This window comes from Onychomys torridus, chromosome 17 (genome assembly GCF_903995425.1).
Source record: "Onychomys torridus chromosome 17, mOncTor1.1, whole genome shotgun sequence".
Taxonomy (NCBI): domain Eukaryota; kingdom Metazoa; phylum Chordata; class Mammalia; order Rodentia; family Cricetidae; genus Onychomys; species Onychomys torridus.
This window is the reverse complement of record NC_050459.1, coordinates 58,074,707-58,095,974: the sequence shown is the minus strand read 5'-3', so window position 1 is coordinate 58,095,974 and position 21,268 is coordinate 58,074,707. Positions and strand designations below refer to the sequence as shown.

At 39.0% G+C, this 21,268-nt stretch overlaps 1 protein-coding gene across 6 annotated transcripts in view; it reads right to left on the bottom strand.

Annotated features, from left to right (window-relative positions):
• Positions 1-21,268, bottom strand: part of Marchf1 (membrane associated ring-CH-type finger 1) — a 764,409-nt gene that overhangs the window by 63,008 nt on the left and 680,133 nt on the right. For 4 of the 6 annotated variants that reach the window (XM_036166448.1, XM_036166451.1, XM_036166450.1 and 1 more), the window contains 2 exons: positions 13,696-13,775; positions 12,666-13,424 (listed from right to left, as the gene is read on the bottom strand). In XM_036166448.1, coding sequence (XP_036022341.1) covers positions 12,666-13,424; positions 13,696-13,775 — 839 coding nt within the window. The remainder of the gene's footprint in view (positions 1-12,665; positions 13,425-13,695; positions 13,776-21,268) is intronic. The other 2 variants (XM_036166452.1, XM_036166453.1) reach the window with 1 other exon arrangement.

Sequence of the window (21,268 nt, the reverse complement as noted above, 5' to 3'; positions counted from 1 at the left end):
GATTTTTTTCTTTAAAGGTCCCAAGTGAGTCACAGCAGCTCAGGTTGGGAATCTGCTTGTGCAATGCTGTTTCAGGTCCTTTCTAATTCTACTGTGTAGATTGTGAGGCTTTATAATCCTCACTGGAAGCAACACACAAGGGGCAATTTTACGGTGTATATAGCTTCTATTTCTCGGTTTTATTTTCATTCTTTATTTCTGTTTCTCCATCATCACCATCTTGGAGCACAGTAAACATTTTAATTTGGTTATATTGGAAAGAGTTGTTGGCCTAGGTTAGATGCAAGAATTTCCAAAATAAAGATGGCGGAATTTATAAGGCAAGGCTCAGAAAGGCTGCTTAAAAATGAAGCAGCAGAAGCTAGGGGTTGTGGTAATTAATCACTTGTTGGGAAAGCTCAGAGAGAAGAAGCTTCCCAGTATAATGTCTCAAATAAAATCTAATTGTACGGAGCCAGGAATGTCCCTCAATGGTAGAACGTTGTTCAACCTGGGCAAGGCCCTGAATTCTGTCTGCAGGACCAGAACAAAAATTATTCATCTCCATGAAGAAGAAGGGTTTCTGTAGACCATATTAAGTAAAACCTGTCTAAAACACACACCTGTGTTATGGAGTCTTGTTCTACACACACCTGGAAGAGAGTCAAAGTAATTAAGATGTTCCTCTTTGGATGCTGCTTGAATCTGGGATGGAGAGCACTGGCTGCTACAGATCGTCTGAGTGAAGTGAACAGAAGGAATCTCACTGAGCAGCTGAAGAGGAATTTAAGTTCTGACAAAATTAGATACTAGCGTTTATATTGCTCTAAATCTGAAGATTACTGCAGAAAACTTGATGTGAACCCAGCTATTCTGCAATTCCTTATTAGGAAGAGAAAACCCAAATATGGTAATATAAGTTGAGGAAATGTTCAAACTAGTGATAAAAATCACAGACAAAAAGTATTTGGTAGCAACAAGTGTCTTAATGACCAGGTCACAACAATCTTCATTTTCTGTTTACCTGAATGTATAGTATATCTAAAAGCACTGAACATGGCTGTGCTGGAAATGGATCTGTGGGACAGGCTTTTTGCTTTGTTTTGATATATAGAGAGGAGAAATTTTATAATGTCCACTAGATAGATTCCATCAAAGGAAACATCCATTTGGAAAATACCTATAATCCTGAATATATACTGTTTTCAAGTTAAAGAAGTAGATAAACTTAGTGTAATTAATATTTCCTATTAAATACTTTTCACTCTGCTATGAGTATTTACCTAACTTAGACATTACAAGAAACAGAAAGAAAATAAATATTACTCAGTATAAAGTCGCCTACTGTGTGAAGCAGGCTGACATATCTCAAAAAGCATCTTATATTTACTTTTGCCTGAGGATTTCTGAGATTACAAAATTCCCCACTAATATTCACATCTACTTCTGTAGGGTTTGGGAGCAAATAACTATCTACTTTTGTTTGCCCTTTTCTGAAAACACAGCTTAAACAGTTGGCCTGCAGAATGAATGCAATTTCAAAAATCGTAGAATCTATTTATCCATATTAGAAAGCAATTAATCAATGCAAGATGTTCTGATTGTATGAAATAATTTACCAGTCAGATATAATCAGCATTATTGATGACACCACCATTCCCCTACTGTGAAGATTATCACTAACATTGTGAACAATTATTAAACAACAGCAACAAACTCCCAGCTAAGAACAAGCTATATCTCTATTCCAAAGGATGAAGTTATACCCACATATTATTAAAGGGACTTACATAGAGGCTTGGGGTGAAACTGTAAGGTGGATGTATGGGGAGACTGAGTGGAACTGGAGGATTATATGATCATATTTCATTGTATATATAAATAAAATTCTCAAAAGATAAAAAGCTACATAAAATAGTAAGACATACCTTTAAATATATATATATAAGCATACAAAATGCCATTTTAATAATCCTTTTGATTTATCTTTTATATCTTATTTATTTCAGTGTCTTCATTGTTTCTATTCATTCAAAATAAAATATTTTGACAAATGCTGAAAGAATGTGATAAATAATCCTAAACATTTGTAACATTAAAAATGTTGCATTACAAATGTTTTTCCTTCTGTTGGTGGAGAAATCTTTACTTTGTGACATAAATAAGCATGGTATGCATCTGAGTTTCTACCCAGAGACTGCAATGGATGCATGCCATCATTCTCCAATGAAGAGATCAGTTCTAATGCATGGTAGTGTAGGAAATGTGCTCATTTGCTATATGCACAGCTTGTGCCCAAGCAATGACATAAACAAAGAGAGGGCCACTTCAGTTTTTCTAAGTTTAACCTTCATCCTAGGTGGAGAGAGTCTACAACATGACTTACGACTCTCTTGGGTACTTTCCCATGTATTGTGCCTCTGAAAGGTCAGCGATGCTATTTACATCTATAATTTCTACCTACTCAGCTGCTGTTTGATTTTGTTTGTGTTTGTTTGTTGGAAGCAGATATCATGTAGTTCCTGCTGGTCCCAACACTCTAGGTAGCTAAAGTTAGCTTTGGATTGTTTGATCCTCCTGCCTCTACCTCCCAAGTGCTAGGATTATAGGTATGCACCACTACACTTCTTTTAGCTGCTATTAGGGTGAACTGGATAAAGGGTGCTCTTAATGCCCCAATGACTCAGTAAAACAGAGGCCACAGTATAAGGAAGAGAACAAAGCTTTGAGCTTTCTGAAGCACTTACTGTGTCTTAGGAATGAATATTTCCCATGGTATTACATAGGATAACTTTTCTAATCTCAATGCTACAGATGGAACAGTTTATCTTTTACCCATTATGACAGTTTGGATGAGAACGACCACCATAGACTCAAATGTTTAAGTACTTTATCCCCAGTTATTGGAACTGTTTGGGAAGGACTAGAAGTTGTGTAATTATAGGATGAGGTATGTCACTGGGGTGGGCTTTGAGGTTTCAAAGCCCCATGCCGTTTCCAGTCTCCCTCTACCTCTCCCCTCACCTACCCCATCCTCACTGTGTCTTGGGCTATGAGCTCTCAACTACTGCTCCAACACCTTGACTGCCTGCCTGTGCCCTGCTCCCATCATGATGGTCATGGACTCACCCTCTGAAATTGTGAGCCCTAAGTAAACTCTTTCTTCTGTAAGCTGCCTTGGTCATGGTGCCTATCACAGCAATAGGAAGTAACAAAGACAGTCATGGAAAGAACTTTGACAATTAGACAGTCAATGTCACTTGTGTTCAAGAAAGGATCACAGTATACCACTAACTGAATACACACCCAGGATCAACAGGTGAAGAATACAAAGAGCAGGACTTAAGGAACTTTCTCAGAACTAGAGTCTAAGAAAGAGAACAAGATTGCCACAGAATATGCACATGAAGTAGACGGCAATCCATGCTGGTGTTCCAAGTGTCTTCACTGAGCGGACATGTGGAGGCTCACCTAGTTGATGGGTGAATTCATGGGGAAAAAATCTTCTCAATGACTGATAATCGTTTAGAAAGTTAAAGAAAAAGAATTTTATAGAGCCAGTGAGATGTAGATCTGGTAAAGGCACTTAGTGCCAAGCCTGACAAGAGTTTGGACTCTGGGACCCACATAGTAGAAGAACAGAAAAGAATCATGCAAGTTGTCGTCCAATGGCCACATGTGCACCATGGCACACATGTAACACACACACACACACACACACACACACACACACACACACTACAAATAAAAAGTTTATATTTTGTCTAATTATCTAGTACAAAACTACTCACTAAAATGTTATTTTACTTGAAAAATCTTAGCTGCATCACATTTGTTCCAGCCTTTATATCTCTGCTTCACCTGAGCATGTGTATGTAAATTGGTAACTACCCAGTATTTTGTGATGTCACTTCCTTAGGTTCATGCTCAGCAGCCTTCCTTGTCTATGTCTGTACTTGAATGAGCTATTGCAGAGGCAAATTATACTTTGGGAACACTGCAGTCTCCATAGTTACAGTCACGGATCCAGACAGGACTTCAACAATCTTGTCTATCTTACCCTAATTTGCCCTTTGCTACCCTTTATAAAACTACAGAGGACACCTGGAGCTCCACCTGGGGGCATGGCTGAGGATCTCTGCATCCACTTCCATCAGTTATTGGATGAGAGTTCCAAGACAACTGTTAGGATGTTTAGTCATCTGATCACCAGACTAGGTCAGATCAGGCTTTCTCTCAACCATTGCCAGAAGACTACAGAGGATATATCATTGTGGATTTCTGGGGACCTCTCAAGCACTCTGCCTATTCCTGTTCTCATGTGGTCTTCATTTATCATGGTCTGTTATTCCTCATTCTCCCTTTCTGTTCTTGATCCAGGTGGAATCTCCTGCTCCCCTAAGCTTTCTTTCCCTCAAATCTTGCCCTGTCGTCCAGGTTGGTGACAGGACCTGCCTGTACTGAATTCAGCAGGTTTAAATGAATCCCCAGGGGTGCCTTGATCCTGGAGGACATGGGAATGGAGGGGAGGGGCTGGGGGAAAGGTGGGGGTGGGTGCGGGAGGGAGGAGGACAGGGGAATCCATGGCTGTTGTATAAAATTTAAAACACATAATAATAAAGAAAAAAAATTAAAAAAAAAAGTACAGAGGTTATCCATCTAATTTGAAGTTCAGAGAAACAGTGAATGCTTGCTTTGAACTGGTATATAGTAAGAACACTTCTTTATTTAACTTAAATTCAAATTTTATTGGATGTTTGACTCTGTAACCAATGTTGTTAATCTGAGGAGCTCCTATCCTCAAATAAAACTTCCAAGCTTTGTAGATCTATACATACCATACTGATGATGTTATCTTTTACTTGGAGGTCAAAGAAAGATACATCTATTTTATCTACCATAGCCAATGCTCCCATTTTGGTCATGTTTTAATTTTAAATTATGTATTTATTTATTATTTGTCTGTGTGGGATTTGGTTCTCTCTTTCTACCATGAGGGTCCCAGGGACTGAACTCAGGAAGTCAGGCTTGGCTACAAGTGCCTTTACACACTGAGCCATCTCATCAACTAGTAATACTTTAGTGAGTAGTGCTTTCCAAATCCTTTGTGAGATCTGTCTAAATAACTAATGGCTGGGTATGAAGATCTATTTTAAACACAGACTCTCAGGCACAATTCTTAGAAGTTATTTAGATAACTTTTACAATTTATTTTTTTCAAAAAGTATGCTCTTTTTGCTCTCAAAAAGTTTTCATTTGCTACTATTTGGCTATGTATTTGAGATAAGGTCTCACTATGTAGCCTTGGCTGGCCTGGAACTTGTTGTAAAGGGTAGTCTGGTCTTAAGCTCACAGAGATCTATTTACTTGCCTCTGCCTCCCAAGTACTGGAATTAAAGCTATGAGCCACCATGCTTCCCCCTCAAACAGCTTAATAAAATGAGAACACGCAGAACACATATGAAAGTTACAGCAACGTATCTTCTGACTTCAACCGACTCAAGTAAACCAGGGCACTCCCAGCAATTATTACCTGCCTCTAGCTTTCCCCCTTTAAAGAAACAATGGAAAAAACTCAGTATTCCTGACTCATTCTATACTGTGCATCCAGTTCTCAATACCATCCCCATGGTTTGTGCAAGCCTTTCCTCTTATTTCCACTGATTATGAAAGCCATTTCAAAAGTGCTTCTTGAGCAATGCAATGATTGTGATATATATTAAAGGGCATAAAATGGATGCAAGACATAGTACTACCTTCAAACAATATGGGGAGAACAGAGAATAAATGTATGAAATTAGGATAATTGAGTATTAGGTATGTGATATTCACTGTAGGAATTGCAAGAAAGGAAAGCTCATTGTGGGCCATGCTAGCTTGAAAAGGCTTCAGAGAACAAGATTAAAGTGAGGTGAAAATTGAAGCATAGCTAAGCCTAGCATTTGGAGAGGACAATAAAAAGGAGGAAGACCATGATGTGGTTAATGCCAGTATAATTGAGCACCCTTGTAGTTCTCTAGTTTTTTTCTTTCTCTTTTCTCCTAATTCTTTTCTACCTGTGCTACAAATGTTGTTCTTTTTTGCTATTTACATATCCTTTCCCAATCCATAATATTCCAGAAGAGTTGTTGATAGCTTCATTTTAAATCCAGCTTTCCTACCCAAGGGCTTTACCCCCTGTACCCCTGGTGTGATGGACTCTAGGATGCCTGTGACCCAGGCCAGGCTAATTATATTCCTTACAGGGAATTTATTTCCAAGTGCTTAGAATTGTTTCTTTTCTCTTTCAGACCATTGCTAATGAAATGTAAAGCCACTGTCTACATCAACTCTTCCCTTTGCAATGTACAGAAAATCTATCTTTATTTATAGAAAATAACAACATATAGGCAAAAAGACAGCCACATTATTTGAGTATCTGAAGTTTCTGGAACTATCTGGATATCTGGGTTTTTACAGTTAGTGAGATATTTTTTTCTTCCGACTTTTAAAGAGAGGGCTTTTCTATGTATCCCAGGATGTCATTGAACTCATGATCATCTCGCCTCAGGTTCTAAGTATTATAAGCATCTGCCACCATGCCCAGGTTAATGCATCCTTTTCTGTTTCCACTTAATTTAAATGAGTATTTAAACCCTGATAGAAATGAAATGAAAATGTAGCATTCTAGCATGTATAGATAGGTCTCTGGGTTTAACCCCCAAGAGAAAATATAAATAAAAGGACCTGATTGGAACAGTAGAATTGAGAAATACAGCACAGAACAGAAACAACTTCTGGGGAATGAAATGATGTGACTTGTTAGAGAATGGACACATCCTACATAGATGAAATAAGAGCCAGAAACAGGATTCAGGAAGCTTGTGGTCTCACAGAATGAAACGGGGTTCGTTGAGTTGAGGAAGTGGCTTTGAATGGAAGCAACAGCCAAACCAGGATGATTGGGTTTCTGGTAAAGATTCAACTATATCAGCCTATGCTTATGAACAAGAAAGAAACTGAGTTATGCTTTGTGTCAGAACTCAAAGAAATGTGACACATATGTCTAAACTTTAGCTTCCCAAACTCATCTTTTGCTTCCCTTTTCTCCACTTTCTTCCAATATAAACCATGAGGAGACTTACAGCATAGAACAATGGTTTTTAAGATATGGTATTTAATCTGAAGCATTGTTATCATCTGGAGATGCCCCAGAAATATAAATTCAAAGCTCCAACACCAGAGTCTAGGAATGACCCATGGTCTATGTTTGTTTATTTGTTTGTTTTGGTTTTTTGAGACAGGGTTTCTCTGTGTAGTTTTGCACCTTTTCTGGAACTCGCTTTAGAGACCAGGCTGACCTGGAACTCACAGAGATCTGCCTGCCTCTGCCTCCTGAGTGCTGGGATTAGAGGCGTGCGCCACCACTGCCCAACATGGTCTATGTTTTATCAACCCTTCTAATAGATGTAGAGTCCTGTTAGGGTCTTTGAACCACAAAAGTCAATAATCCTTTATAGGTAGATTTTATAGTTTGCAAGGTCACCCAGAACTGCTTCCTATGACTTCACATAGTCAGCATCAATATCTTAAAAGTCTATTTTTCTTAAATTTATTCAAAAACTGTCTTGAGCAGTTTGTGCTAGCTGCAAGGTGCTGTTATAGATACTTTGGAAATGTCAGGGAGAGAAAGATGACAGTTAAGCAAAAAATAGTTGCATTGTAGCAGTGAAAAATACGTTGTGTGTTTTTTCTCACATGTGGAGTCTAAATTCAGCAATATGTGTGCATGTGTGTATGAGTAAGGCAGAAGAATTATCTGGGATGAAGCAGGGGACCCACAAGATGGGCAAGTGATGGTGGAGAAAGGGGGAGATGAGCATGTGTGGAGGGGAACAAACAAGCAGAATAAAGTTATCTCTAAAAATGAAGAAAAATAATAAAACAATTATGCTGTGGAACTGACTAGGGAGGATCTTGAGTCAGGAGGCCAGTAGAACGCCCTGGGGGAAATGACATTTTTAAACTGAGGAATAGTGACTAGCAAACAGTCTGGTGAGGGTCAGAGGAGGAAGGTATTAATCAAGGTGATGTGAAGAAAAGACCTAGATTCTTTCAGGGAGTTAGGAAGAGATGCGCACAGGTATGTCACAGTTAATGGTGCGTACCAATGCTGGAGGGGCAGATCTCACGTAGAGATGATGAGGGCATCTACAAATCATTGTAAAGATTGTGCACTCTCCACTGAGAGCAATGTACACACCACTAAACCTTCAACAAGAGGCTAACATGTTCTGATCTTTTTCACTTTTAGTTATAATTTTTTTCTATAGACTCCCCAGCAGCACACACGATGGGCAACGTAACACGATGATTCCATCTACGATTTACAAGTGGTTAATAGCAATGCTTTTCCAGAACAAGGCTGTGACCAGCTATGTGAAAGAGGATATGGGGTCCACATGGGGACCAAATGCCAGGAACAGAAAAGGAGGAAGGGCCCAGGGGTTGCTTCTTCTTCGTGGTTGTGACTAAGGCTGTTCTTGCCTTTGCATGTCTGAAGCAAGAGAACTGCAAGTTCACAGGCATTTGCTGCTTCTCTCTCCATCCTCGTGCTTCCTATGCAGGGACCCTGATGCCTGTGGTCCATCTGGAGGCATCTCTCCCACACAGCATCTCTTGCAGGGATTTAATTTTCTTTTTTGGGTATCACTAACACTCCTCTCAGAATGAACCCCAAATCTTTCTTTCTTCCCTGGCCTTGAGGAGATTTTCCACAGTTAATAACTATTTGTCTTGTTAATATCTCATGCTATATTAACCTGTGTGAATCACACATAGGTAGTTGTTTGGTACTGTAGTGTATAGCTCATTAATGACTGGAAAATTATAGTCAGTTCCAATTGTCCTGCATTTAAATAACATGCATATTATTAGTTTATGTTCTGAGAGTTTTATCCATGAGAACTTCATCTAGATCAGTACCTATCCTCCCATCTCCTCTGGTATCATCCTTTACAAAATTTGTGACCACTTCTTTATTTATTATTGTTCCATGGATACATACACACATGCACACATGCATATATAACTTACTGAGTCCAGTTAGGAAGGCTTTTTAGGAAGCCCTGTGTCTAGGGCTGATCACTAACAGCCTATAATTGAGTGATGGACAGCTTACACTGGAATGTCATTGGAACCTGAAATGGTCTGCTTATAATGGAACTTATCACACCTTTCTCAAGGCAATTGGCCTCCGATGTCTCTTGCATTTGTCAATATCAGTATCTCCTGTTTCTCAGGTTCCCATAGGTGTCATGATCTCCAACAATTTTGTCTTATGCTATCACCAAATCTAACAAACAAGATGGTTCCTACTCCCTTAGTGGATGACCAGCATGTCATCCATTCTCCCTTTCACTAACCTTATCACTCTATTATATTTAACTCACAGTAAGGTAGGTACTTCTGCCCATACACTAGGACCCTTTGACAGTACATCACCTGAGACATGGTAACGTCTATGTGGCTTTTCTAGTCTAGTTTATTTGGCAAAATCTTTTCTTTATTTATTTTTACACTGGAACATTTTTATTTTTTAAAGGAATATCATGAAGATTTCTATGGGATGTAAGAAAGCCAGTGACAAGCATTCTCTAGCTGAATATGGGTATAGGTAGCACACTCCTCCTGCTGCCCAATCTCAGCTTTTAAGGTAAAAGACTCAAGCTTAAGGAGGTTATGAAGGCCATTAAGAAGTAGAGATTAGTAGAACAGGGCTAAACATCTTGGAATGATTCTGTATTTTCTCCAAAATTCTTTAAAAGTTTTATTAGCCTGTATTATTCTTCCAATCTACCCACACAAATTCACAGAAACTCCAGTGCAAAATGTTGTCTGACCTAGTGATATTTGCACCAGCTTGAGTGCCTAAAATTCCATTCATGCTTCTCCATCAATCTAAAGTTCACTTTGCCTACCTCTAGTCCCACCTCATCTAAAGGGATTTCCGCAGCATCTCAGAACAAGACAATATTCTTTTCCTTCAAAGTTCGGCCGGATTTCTTTACTTACACTTAACCTTCAGTCTCTTAAATCTTCGCCTTTTCAGGTGTACATTCAATGTCTCCCACTTAGACAACACACCAGCTAAGGGAAATGTCAGGTCTCTTGATACTCTTAGTCCTCAACCTCCAGTACAACATGCGGCCTGTAGCACTTGCTCAGCTGGCTATTTTGATGGCAGCATACAGCAGAAATAATACCTATAGGTCCTTTGTCTTACTCTCACTTGTAAAAGCCTAAGTTAAATAAACCTCTTTTCTTTGGAAGTACCTCCCCTACAACACACACACACACACACACACACACACACACACACACACACACACACAGCAGTGCTTGTGAGGTATGGGAACCTGTCACTCTGTATCTAGCTGTAAACATTACTTTTTCTCTTCCAGTTACCAGCAAATTAGCTTCTATGAGTGTCATTTATTAAATAATATTAGAAGTAGACTTGGGAAATAACAACAGGAGGGTTTAAGCTGGACATTATCAGTTTAGATCAGAAATAGTGTAAGCTTTCAGTAAAGACATATAATCATCATAATCAAAAATGATAAGAAACACACATATAAATCACATGATGCCATTTTACTTGCATGATGTGTGTGCATGTGTGTATGGGTTATGTGTATCATATATGTATGTATGGGTGCATGTACATGCATGCATGTATGGAGTCAGAGGTCAAATTTCTTCCCCAGTTTCTCTCTATTTGATTATTATTATTTGAAAAAATTAATTATTGCATTTGTTGGTTTATGTATTTATTTGTATATGCACATATATGTGTGTGCATGCCTCTGTGTGTGTGTGTGTGTGTGTGTGTGTGTGTGTGTGTAGGCACATGCTTTCCATTGTGTGTACTTGTAGGGTCAGAAGACAACTTAGGAGAATTGGTTCTGTCCTTCCACAATGTGGATCTTGGTTATTGAACTCAGGCCTTTAGATTTGGTGGCAAGCACCCTTCTACACTGAGCCATCCTGCTGGCCCCTCACCTTGTATTTTGAGACAGGATCTCTAAGTGTACCAGGAGCTTACTGACTTGGCTAGAATAGCTAACCAGGAAGCTCTGAGAATCCCCCTGTCTCTGCCTCCCTAGTATCGAGAGATTATAGGTACACGCTGCTGCCTCTGGCTTTTTAAAAACATGTGTTCTGTGGATCTGAATTCAGATCTTCACGCATTTTCACGGGAACCCTTTGCTCACTGAGCCCTTTCCCTAGTCTCTCTCACTTCACTGCTAAACCTCTACAGTTCCCTAGCATGTTTTAAGGCCTTGGAAATTCTTGCCCATCCCACTTCTTCATCTGAATCTCTCACCACCACATCCTGTCCAGTGCAGCAGGCTCTTGGCTTTCTGGACTGCCACGCTCCTGCCACATCCCTCACTTCCCGTGGCTTCTGTGGCCAGTGTCCTCTGCAGGATGGGCTTCCTGCTTCTTTCCTTCATCAGCCCCCCCTGTCCTTTGAATTGCCCTCTGATTTCTAGAGTAATTTGAACCCCTGTGTTATGTACTTCTAAATCCTTCATTGGGATTTGTAAATATGTACAACCATGAAATAATTTTTGTGTCTGTGTTCTTCACCCAACTATAAGTGCTACTCTATCAGAAACTATGCAAACCCCATGCACTATAAATGTTCAATGCTCAGAATAAAGCCCAGTATATAACATGCTTACACAATGCAACAAATGAACATTTTATGAATAATTATCTGATACAACTTTCAGAGACCAAATTGTGCTGTTATTCACATCCAGACCTTAAGTCTTCTTGTTCTGGTCTGAATGGATATGGACTACATTCTCTAGTTCATATGTCTCACATGCATGCACATAGTAGGTTTTATAAAATAACTTCAGCTTCTATAAAAACAAGACCACATAAACAATATGCAATAAAAACCTTTACTTGATCTTAGAATTCAATTTAAATGATTTAGTATAACATGGAAGAAATTTAAATTTGTCTTATGTCTACAATAATAGAGAGCACACTGGTTCTTTTCAGCATTAAGTTATTTTTAAAAATATATGCTTTGAGGTAAAAAACAAAAACAAAACAAACAAACAAAAAAGAACAAAATGATCTTACTGCTAGGAAATGTGTCCAGGACTAAAATCACCAGTGCATGATTATAGGTAAAGCGAATGAGGCTCCCTTCCCCTAGAGGCTCTGGCACCCAGACAAGGAGCCCAGGACCTGTTTCCCTGTCCTTTGGCTCTTGAGTTACCCTGCTGAGTCAGACAACCAAGAATAAACTGCAACCAACAGCAGAGAAGATTTTTCTAATGCCAAAACCTGACCTTTAAGAACCTCCAGCTTTAATATCTTCCTGTCAGGCTGCAGAAAGTTGACCACCTTTGAACAGAGCATTTCTACACAATCTCCTGCTTTCATAATCATGGTTTTAAGCAGAATGCATACAAAACTCAACTGCCTTTCCCACCTCTATTCCAGAATAAACTGTTGACTAAAAGGAAAGGAACTATGCTCATAGTCTTCTGCTTTTCATTTGTACCCAACCTGTAACAGTACAAATGAATGTCATGCTTTGAGGGAAATTTAAACACACACCAAGCTCCCAGCCATAAGTATGTTTGGGTGGCATCAAGTCTCTCCTTTCATCTACTGACCTGCACACTTCGAAATTATCAGACCCATCATCATAGGCATCAGGAGGCTTCTGAGCAGAGGTGTTCACCTGGAGCCCCGAGTCATCCACACACTGGCCCCCTTCTGGAGCTGCCAGGATGTCAGTATTGGAATCAGTTTCTGAAAATCTTTTTGTGGTTGCTTCTTTTTCCCTAAGTGTGTGCAAGAGTTGAGACTTTCTGTGGCAGTCTCTGCCTTTACTTCCTGAATGGCTCCCTGGGGGTCTCTTCTCCAAGGAACCCCTTGGCAAGGAAGGACTGCATTCTTGGTACTCTATGACTTTTCCTCTACAGATGCTTAAAGAATGACTTCCACATTCCATCAGCTCTTGGTGCTTTTCACCTTTGGATTCCAGCTCAACAAGTTCAATTCGGTCAGGAGTAGAGGACCCAGCCAAGCTTCCACATGGCTTATGATTATTTCTCCTTCTTCGAGACAGTCTGAATTTCACCTGAGCTCGTCTTTTTGCCTGAACCCAGTTACTCTCATCTGTGGAGGATGAATCTGAAGACTCCGTATTAAGTTCTCTCCACCTGGGACTTGAGATCTGGAGGTGAAAGTCATTTCTTCTCCCCTTTGCTTGCTCTTCTGAATGCTCATATCTCTGAGAGACCCTTCTCCTTCTCCTAGGCTTCTGTTTTACTGGTTTCTTACCAGACTCTTTTCTAGCATGGCTCAGCACCATGACAGGGGTGCAGGGCTCAAACCCATCTTCTGACATGTCATGCAAGAAGGAAGATCTAGACAAGGCATCAGACAGAGGGTGGGAAATGGGAATGGAAAGGAAAGTCATGGGAAGACAAAGAGAGAAAGAGAGAGAATGATAAAAATGACAGCATGGTCAGAAGTGGGTAAATAAAGATAAACTGAGGAAAAACTAAGCAGGTGTTGGGGTGCGAGATCCATGGACAATACAGAGCAGAAGCAAGAGAAAGATTCTCAGGTCAGGAAACCAAACTATGAAATACTGGTCTAAGAAACATTGAATAGGATCATTTACCCGGGACTTACCTGCAGATGTCCTGAGTAGATGGACAGACAGACAACCTTGACTGGCTCCGGGGAGCTGTCCCTGTGGTTGGGCTGCTTGCCTGGAGAAACAAGTTAGATAATTTGGCATCTTGGTTAAGGTAATACATGGTTGAGATCTTGCTTTTTTTCCACATATTTAAAAAATTACAACAAGCGTGGCTGCTGGTCATGTTGCTCATGATGCAGCTCATTGAATGTGGGAAGTCAGAGGGCTTGTTTTGCAAAAGTCAAACTCATTTGAGGAACTTGAAACAGCTGATGTGCTGCACTGCTCTGCTGTTGCTTCATTTGTGAGAGAGGAAGATGATTCCACAGGTTTCTATTCTATTTACTATAAGCTCCGAAATGGGAGAGCTCAATTTGCCTGGGAAACAAATGAGTATGTAAAGGTCCCAATGAAGTCAAGGGCTACAATGTCAAGATGTGAGAAAGGCCATGATAGGCTGGTAAGCATCAATAATCAAATTGTCATTGGGTGGCTAGATATAGCCTTGAGTTTGCAACAAGGCCCCATGAGACCATATGTTTGAAAACACTTTGTAGTAGTTAAAAGCCTACAGCTACTATTGTTGTGAATTCATTATTGGAGTAAACAAACCCATCTTTGAAAACATTGTTAACCTTTCTAAATTTTTTGCCCCTTCCTATTGCATACTAACTTTGAGGCTAAGAGCCTGAAATAATTCAAACAGTTAGCACAAAGTTAAGTACATTCCATCAAATTCTTTCTTTTGAATTCCAGCAGTTCTTGACTCTACCTGACCTCTGCACACAGTCATGTTTAATGCAGACAAGGCTGATAAGTTAGAAGCATGGGTGTACTGGTGATTCACTCTTGGACCTACACTGTGGCTTTATCTAATCTTTACAATAATTTCACACACAGGAAATAGTTGGCAGGTCTGAGTTATTTACACCACCTCTGCATATTCAATCAGCACAATAAATGTTTGTAGTAAATACTATAATTGTTTCTGAGTACAGTTGAGGAAGCTGAGAAACTGAAGTAGCTTTGGTTAAGACATAGAAGAGTGAACATTTGGATCAAGAATCTGGCTTTGTCTGCTTTGTTCTAACCACCAGAGACGTAGCTTCTCTCCTTTGCACAAGAGAAACCAAGCTAATGACAGGTCCACATTCTGGTGTGACTGACTGCATCAGTAAAGTCCATAATTTTGTCGTGAAGAAAATAACATTACGAGTAGAAAGATTGCAGATTTCAAAGTATTTCTGAAAACTCTTGTGTTAGAAATATGGGAATGGTCCCACACTTACAGTTTTGTGATTCAGAAAATTCTAAACCAAGAGGCAAGAGGAAAATTGTGTGAGTATTCATAGTTGGCCAAAAACTGGCACTCTAAAAATGTCTAAAATCTGATCACTAGATATTCTCTCGTTTTCTATCTTTCTCTTTAATGAGGACTCATGTAGTGTAAACTAGCCTTGAATTTTCTGTGCAGCTGAGAATTACCTTGAATTTATGATCTCCCTGTCTCAGCCCTCAAGTTCTTGGAGTATGCCACTACACTGGACTTCTAATCTCTGGGACTCATATATGTGTTTCCTTCCATGACAAAAGAGTCTTTATATATATGATTAAATTAGGGGTTTTGACATAGAAAGATTTTGCTGTAAATTTCCAGCAGGTTGAATGTAATCATAGGACCCTATAAGAGGGAAGCAGTGGGATTAGGGTAGAGAAAATGAAGGACAGAGAGGTCAGATAGGAGACCTGTGTCTGGGAAGGTAAAAGCTATGAGCTGAGGAATGCAAATGGCCTGGAGATACTGAAAATACTAGAAAATTCATCCCTCCCTTGTGTCTACAAAAGGAATGTGAGCTTGTAATTACCTTGATTTTATCCCAGTGGGATAAGTGTTTGGTGTTTGATCACTAGAGTTATAAGATGATAAATTTGTGTATAATGTCATTATTTTTCATTAGTCTTATACTACTTATAGAAACATTACATTTTTTCTATAGTTTGGCTAACATTAAAAGGCAAGTATGAGTCATTAAAGAAGAAATTGAGACATTGCAGGGGGATGAAAGGATGCCATTGTGAACGCATTCTCAGCCTGATGTACATCTTTTGTAGACTTCTGATTTATACATTTCTATCACCTCATGAATGTTGTCTCTTTGGATATTTGAATATCTTTCAGTATCAACCCATGTTCCATGATAGTCAATATCTGTAACAAGACTCCTTTCAAGTTCTTATTTTTTTCTTTCAAAAATAACACCATTTTGAGCTGTCAAGATGGCTCAGTTGATAAAGATGCTTGCTGTCAAGCCGGATGACCTGAAGTTAATCCTTTGGACCCATATGGTAGACAGAGAGCACTAGGTCCTGTAAATTGTCCTCTCTCCACTCATATGCACTATGGTATAGACATGCCCCGAATAGATAGATAGATAGATAGATAGATAGATAGATAGATAGATAGATAAATAAATGCAATAAACAACTTAAATTCATAAAAGAACATCTCTGTATTCTTCTAACAGGCACAAAGCCAACATTTGTAAACTGTATTTCTGTTCATTAAATGATAATAATAAATTTTCTTAGATTTGCATCTTATACCCCTCACATATCCATAGAGATTAGTAGGGAGCTCTGAATGGACTAGGCAGTGAGTGAAGACCATTTTTGAAGATTGATGCTTACTCACTTTACAAAAGTGAAGAGGCCTCAAGTATGCTCAAATTGCTGCTGATGCTATTATGGATATGGAGCGCATCATGGTGAGCACAGGTATGTGTGGCTCTGGTGCTGTGCAAAGATGTTGAAAGAGGAGTAATAATAAACTCACTTTGTTATCTCTTGTGTCTGCACAAACACATGTTGTGTCACGGGAAACATTTGTCACTGAATAAACACATAGAACAGGAAAAGCATACAGCTTTCTTTTGTAGCCTGTTTGGGTCCACAGTGATACCAAATCAAGAAGTTTTTGCATCTGTAGCTTTTTACTATTTTGTTACTAGGAAACAGCCCATTTTCCCATAAAGTACACTCAAATAGGTCAAACCAAAGATGACTTTATCCGTGATCATCTGGTTAGCTTATCTAACGGAAGATAAGACCTGTGTTCTTGGGTTGGGGATTTAGCTCAGTGGTAGAGCACTTGCCTAGCAAGCGCAAGGCCCTGGGTTCAAACCTCCACTCAAAAAAAAAAAAAAAAAAAAGACTTGTGTTGTTGAGCATCCCCTGAGCTCACCTACATTCTGCCTGCTTCCCACCCGTGGTCTGTTCCTATCTCCTGTCTCCTGCTCTGCTCTTGGCCTCTTTCAGTTCCCTTCTTTCTCTACAGGAACCTGAAAGTGTGCAGTAAGTCAATATCCCAGTGAGTAACTCCTAGACTAGAGTCAGTGGATAAGTGATTCTCCACTCTGCAGAAGGGTCAGTTCTAGAAAGTTCCATGGTGATGCTAGAATTTTTCAACAAGTCTCTAGCTGATTAATAGCTAGTTTCCCTCTATTCTGAATGTGTCCTTTGGTGCCTCCCCATTCCCTGTCTTACCTTCTCCATGTCTTGTTTTTATTGCCTTTTGATTGTTTTGTTTCATTTATAAAAAGCTGCTTGCAGCCCACTAAGAGCATCTAGGTGGGACTGTGCCTGCAGACCATAAGAACATCTAGGTGAGAATGTATCTCCAGCCCACTAAGAGCATCTAGGTGGGACTGTGCCTGCAGCCCATAAGAGCATCTAGGTGAGAATGTATCTCCGGCCCACTAAGAACTTCTGGGTGAGACTGTGCCTGCAGCCCACTAAGAACTTCTATGTGAGCCTGTGCCTGCAGCCCACTAAGAACTTCTAGGTCAGACTGAGGTTATGACCTGTTGACTCTTCTCACAGAAACAGAGACACAATGAACTCCAGCTTATTTCACTTTTGATTTACTTATTCAGAAAACATGAATTAATGGTCCATATACTACAACAGATACTGTGATGAATTAAGAAGCAGCATCTCGAGGATTTTTGGTTTCAAGGAGATGTATATAATATGTGATTTATAGAGCCTGTTGACAGGTAGCCTGATGAAGAATGACCACCACAGAGTGGAACAGGGTTTAAAGTTCCCAGTGGAGCTGGTGCTTAACCTAAAAAGGAATAAGGAGAGTGAAATTGGAGGAGAGAGATAAGAGTGTGTAAGTGTATAAAGAGCAGAGGAAGAACTGCTCAGAAATTAATAGAATATGCAGGATGCATGAGAAAATGTGTGTTGTTAGATTGGAACTAAGAATCTATGTATGTATGTATGTATGTATGTATGTACGTGTATATCATCTATTATTTAACTATCACTTATCTATCATCTTTTATCTATTTATCCACCAATTGATTAGTTACTTAGTATCTATTTCTTTTTTTTTCAATATCAGAGCTTTATCAGGAGGAAGAGGGGTGTATGTGTGGTGGAACAAGAGAACCAGGCCTGGGGAAGGACCACATGCAGAGAGAGAGAAAGATGGTGGGGGAGGAGAGAACAGACTTAGTATCTATTTCTGTCTCTATCTGTTACCTGACTACCAAGTTATATATCCCTAGATTGTATAAAGCTGCAGTTTGAGCAAATGGGCAATGGTAGGTTATTAAACAGTGGTGTTAGAAACATGATTAGTCACTTGGAAAACTGTAAACCCAGTCTATTGTATAAATTGCACTCGCTCAGGTGGATAAAAGATTTAAATATAATAAAACCATAAATATATGTGAAAGAAACATAGCTATATATATATTTAATATTGTGGAATTATTTATAAGAACATGAATTAAAAAATTGGAAAACATGTAAATAGAAGGATTTAAATAAGAAAAGCAGCCAGGCAGTGGTGGCGCACGCCTTTAATCACAGCACTCGGGAGGCAGAGGCAGACAGATCTCTGTGAGTTCAAGGCCAGCCTGGTCTCCAAAGGGAGTTCCAGGAAAGGCGCAAAGCTACACAGAGAAACCCTGTCTCAAAAAACACCCCCCCCCCCAAAAAAAAAAAACAAAAACCCAAAACAAAACAAAACAAAACCAAAAAACCAAAGCTTCTAATCTAATTTACAACAAAGACACACCCTCAAATAGCAACACAACCATAGGTGAAGTGCACAGGAAATTTGCCACATTTTAATACACATATGTAGCCAAATGGCTAATTTGTCTAAGTCAGAGACCTCTCACAAATTATGACATAAATTTCCATTAAGAAAAATGAATAAGACACACAGAAGGGTAGTTTACACACACACAAAAAATCTGCAGATAGACAAGAACCATGTTTATAATAATCTCAGTTTCTACAAGCAAACAAATGCAAAGTGAGTTAACAATGGTCTGTACTTTCACTGATCAAATAGGTACATTAAAAAAAGTCTGATCATCTTAACCCTGGGCAATTAAGGTATAAAAAGCTAACACTGCCATAGACCTTTAGAGCAATCTTATATTTTAAACGATTTCATTTTTATGTGTGTGTGTGTGTGTGTGTGTGTGTGTGTGTGTGAGAGAGAGAGAGAGAGAGAGAGAGAGAGAGAGAGAGAGAGAGAGAGAGAGAGAGAGGGAGAGGAGAGAGACCTGTATATAGGTGCTGCTAGAGAATAGAAGAAAGCATCATGCCCACTGGATCTGGGGTTACAGGTGGTTGTGCATTCCCTGATGTGGGTGCTGGGATTCAAACTCAGGTTCTCTGAAAGAGCAGCAAACACTCTTAATTGCTAAGCCACCTCTTCATTTGTAACCCCATATTTTGAAAACTTATTCTTAGGGCAATTGTTAAACTTTATTGAAATAGAAAATATCTATATAATATAGAATAAGAATCCTATTCATAAAAATTAAATTTTGCTAAAACACTTTTTAAATTGTTCAAAGACAAATTTCTATAAGGGTGCTCACTTGAGCTATTTGTAAAAGCAAGAAATTAGAAATAACCAAAATGTTTAAATTATTTACTATGAAATATTACAAGCTATTAAATAAAATAAGGTATGGCATACATATGCACATATACTCTTAGGCCAATATTTTAATACTTGTTTTAATTTGTTTTCACTTTAAAATTTCCTGTTTGATATTCATGCTATGTGATACTGTTATATAAGAGTATTTCATACAATTATACAATGCGCATTGAGCATATTCTACCCTATATCACCCTACCACATACACATGCTTTTTGAATCTATTTTAAAGGGAAAGATTACCTTTCAAAATTGTATACAGTGTAATCTTGCTTGAGCAAATTGTATTTTGTTGGTGTCTATTTGAATATTCACATGAAAAGTCTGAACATAGAGAGCTGACTGTTGGTAGTGATCATCTCTGGGAGGGAGTGTTGTGGAAATCTTATTTTTTAATTTTATGTTTCTATAATTTGAAGTTGTTAGTTTTAATAACAAGAATAATTTTCCATCATATTGACAATTATTTGTGGATTTCTCTCTCTTCTCTCTTTAATATTAAAGTTATTAACCATATTTACTCAATATTTTGGTTAAACATGCCCCTCTTTGCTTTAATATAGTCATTACACTAAACAAAAGTAGATTTAGTATGAGGACATGAATTCATTGATCTTGTAACTGTTTTGTAGCAATCCCAGAGTTGTAATGAGATATCTAATGACAGAACTCTTTTGATTTATTCTCATAAAGTCATGCTTGCCTTGATTAATAGAATCCATCCTGTTTCCTGAAGAAGGTATACAGCAGCCTCAGGCTCGCAGGTCTCAACCCAGGCTAAAAATTGGAATTTGGGGGCAAGTTTTTAGTAATAATGTGTCTGAATATGATGTAAAAATCTCTGAGGAATGAGATTTCAGCACAGGAGTGGAGACCATCATTCTCGAAAGCTCCACAGTGACTCTAAGGCATACCTGGAGTGAAGAACCACTGACTTTGGCTGGAGACATTATCTTACTCTTAGTTTTCTATCACATTTTTTTTTTTTTTTGCTAAGACTCCAGTGATATGTTTTCTGAAAGCTTGATTTGTTTATCACACACACACACACACACACACACACACACACACACACACACATATATACAAACACACACACACACACACATACATACATACAAACACACACATACAGAGACAGAGAGACAGAGACAGAGGTCTTCTCTAAATTCCCTAAACCTCACCTTCATTTATCTGGAAGAGATCTTGAAACTTGGCATGATTTTGCTACAACCATAGTGGAGGAGAAGGACGGTGTGACTTGGGGATATTTATAGTATAAAGACACTCAAGTTGTCCTCTGCTTCTGACTACTTGTGGCTGAATAGTATGACAGATAAAGAACAATGGAAGAAGTTGTTATCCTTGTCTTCTATTCATACACTAGACACAGTGTGGAAGCAGGGATGAGGTTGGGGCAGAGTATATGAAAGACTTCTTGGAGTCGATTTGGAAGAAACCATGACCTGATCCTGAAACCTGGTCCTCCTTTCCATGTTCCTCTGTCAGTTCAGCATTTCAAACAGCATGGGCAGTGGGAGGTATAAGCACCTGGAACACATGGATCTAGCTATGTTTTCTCCAAGGCCAAG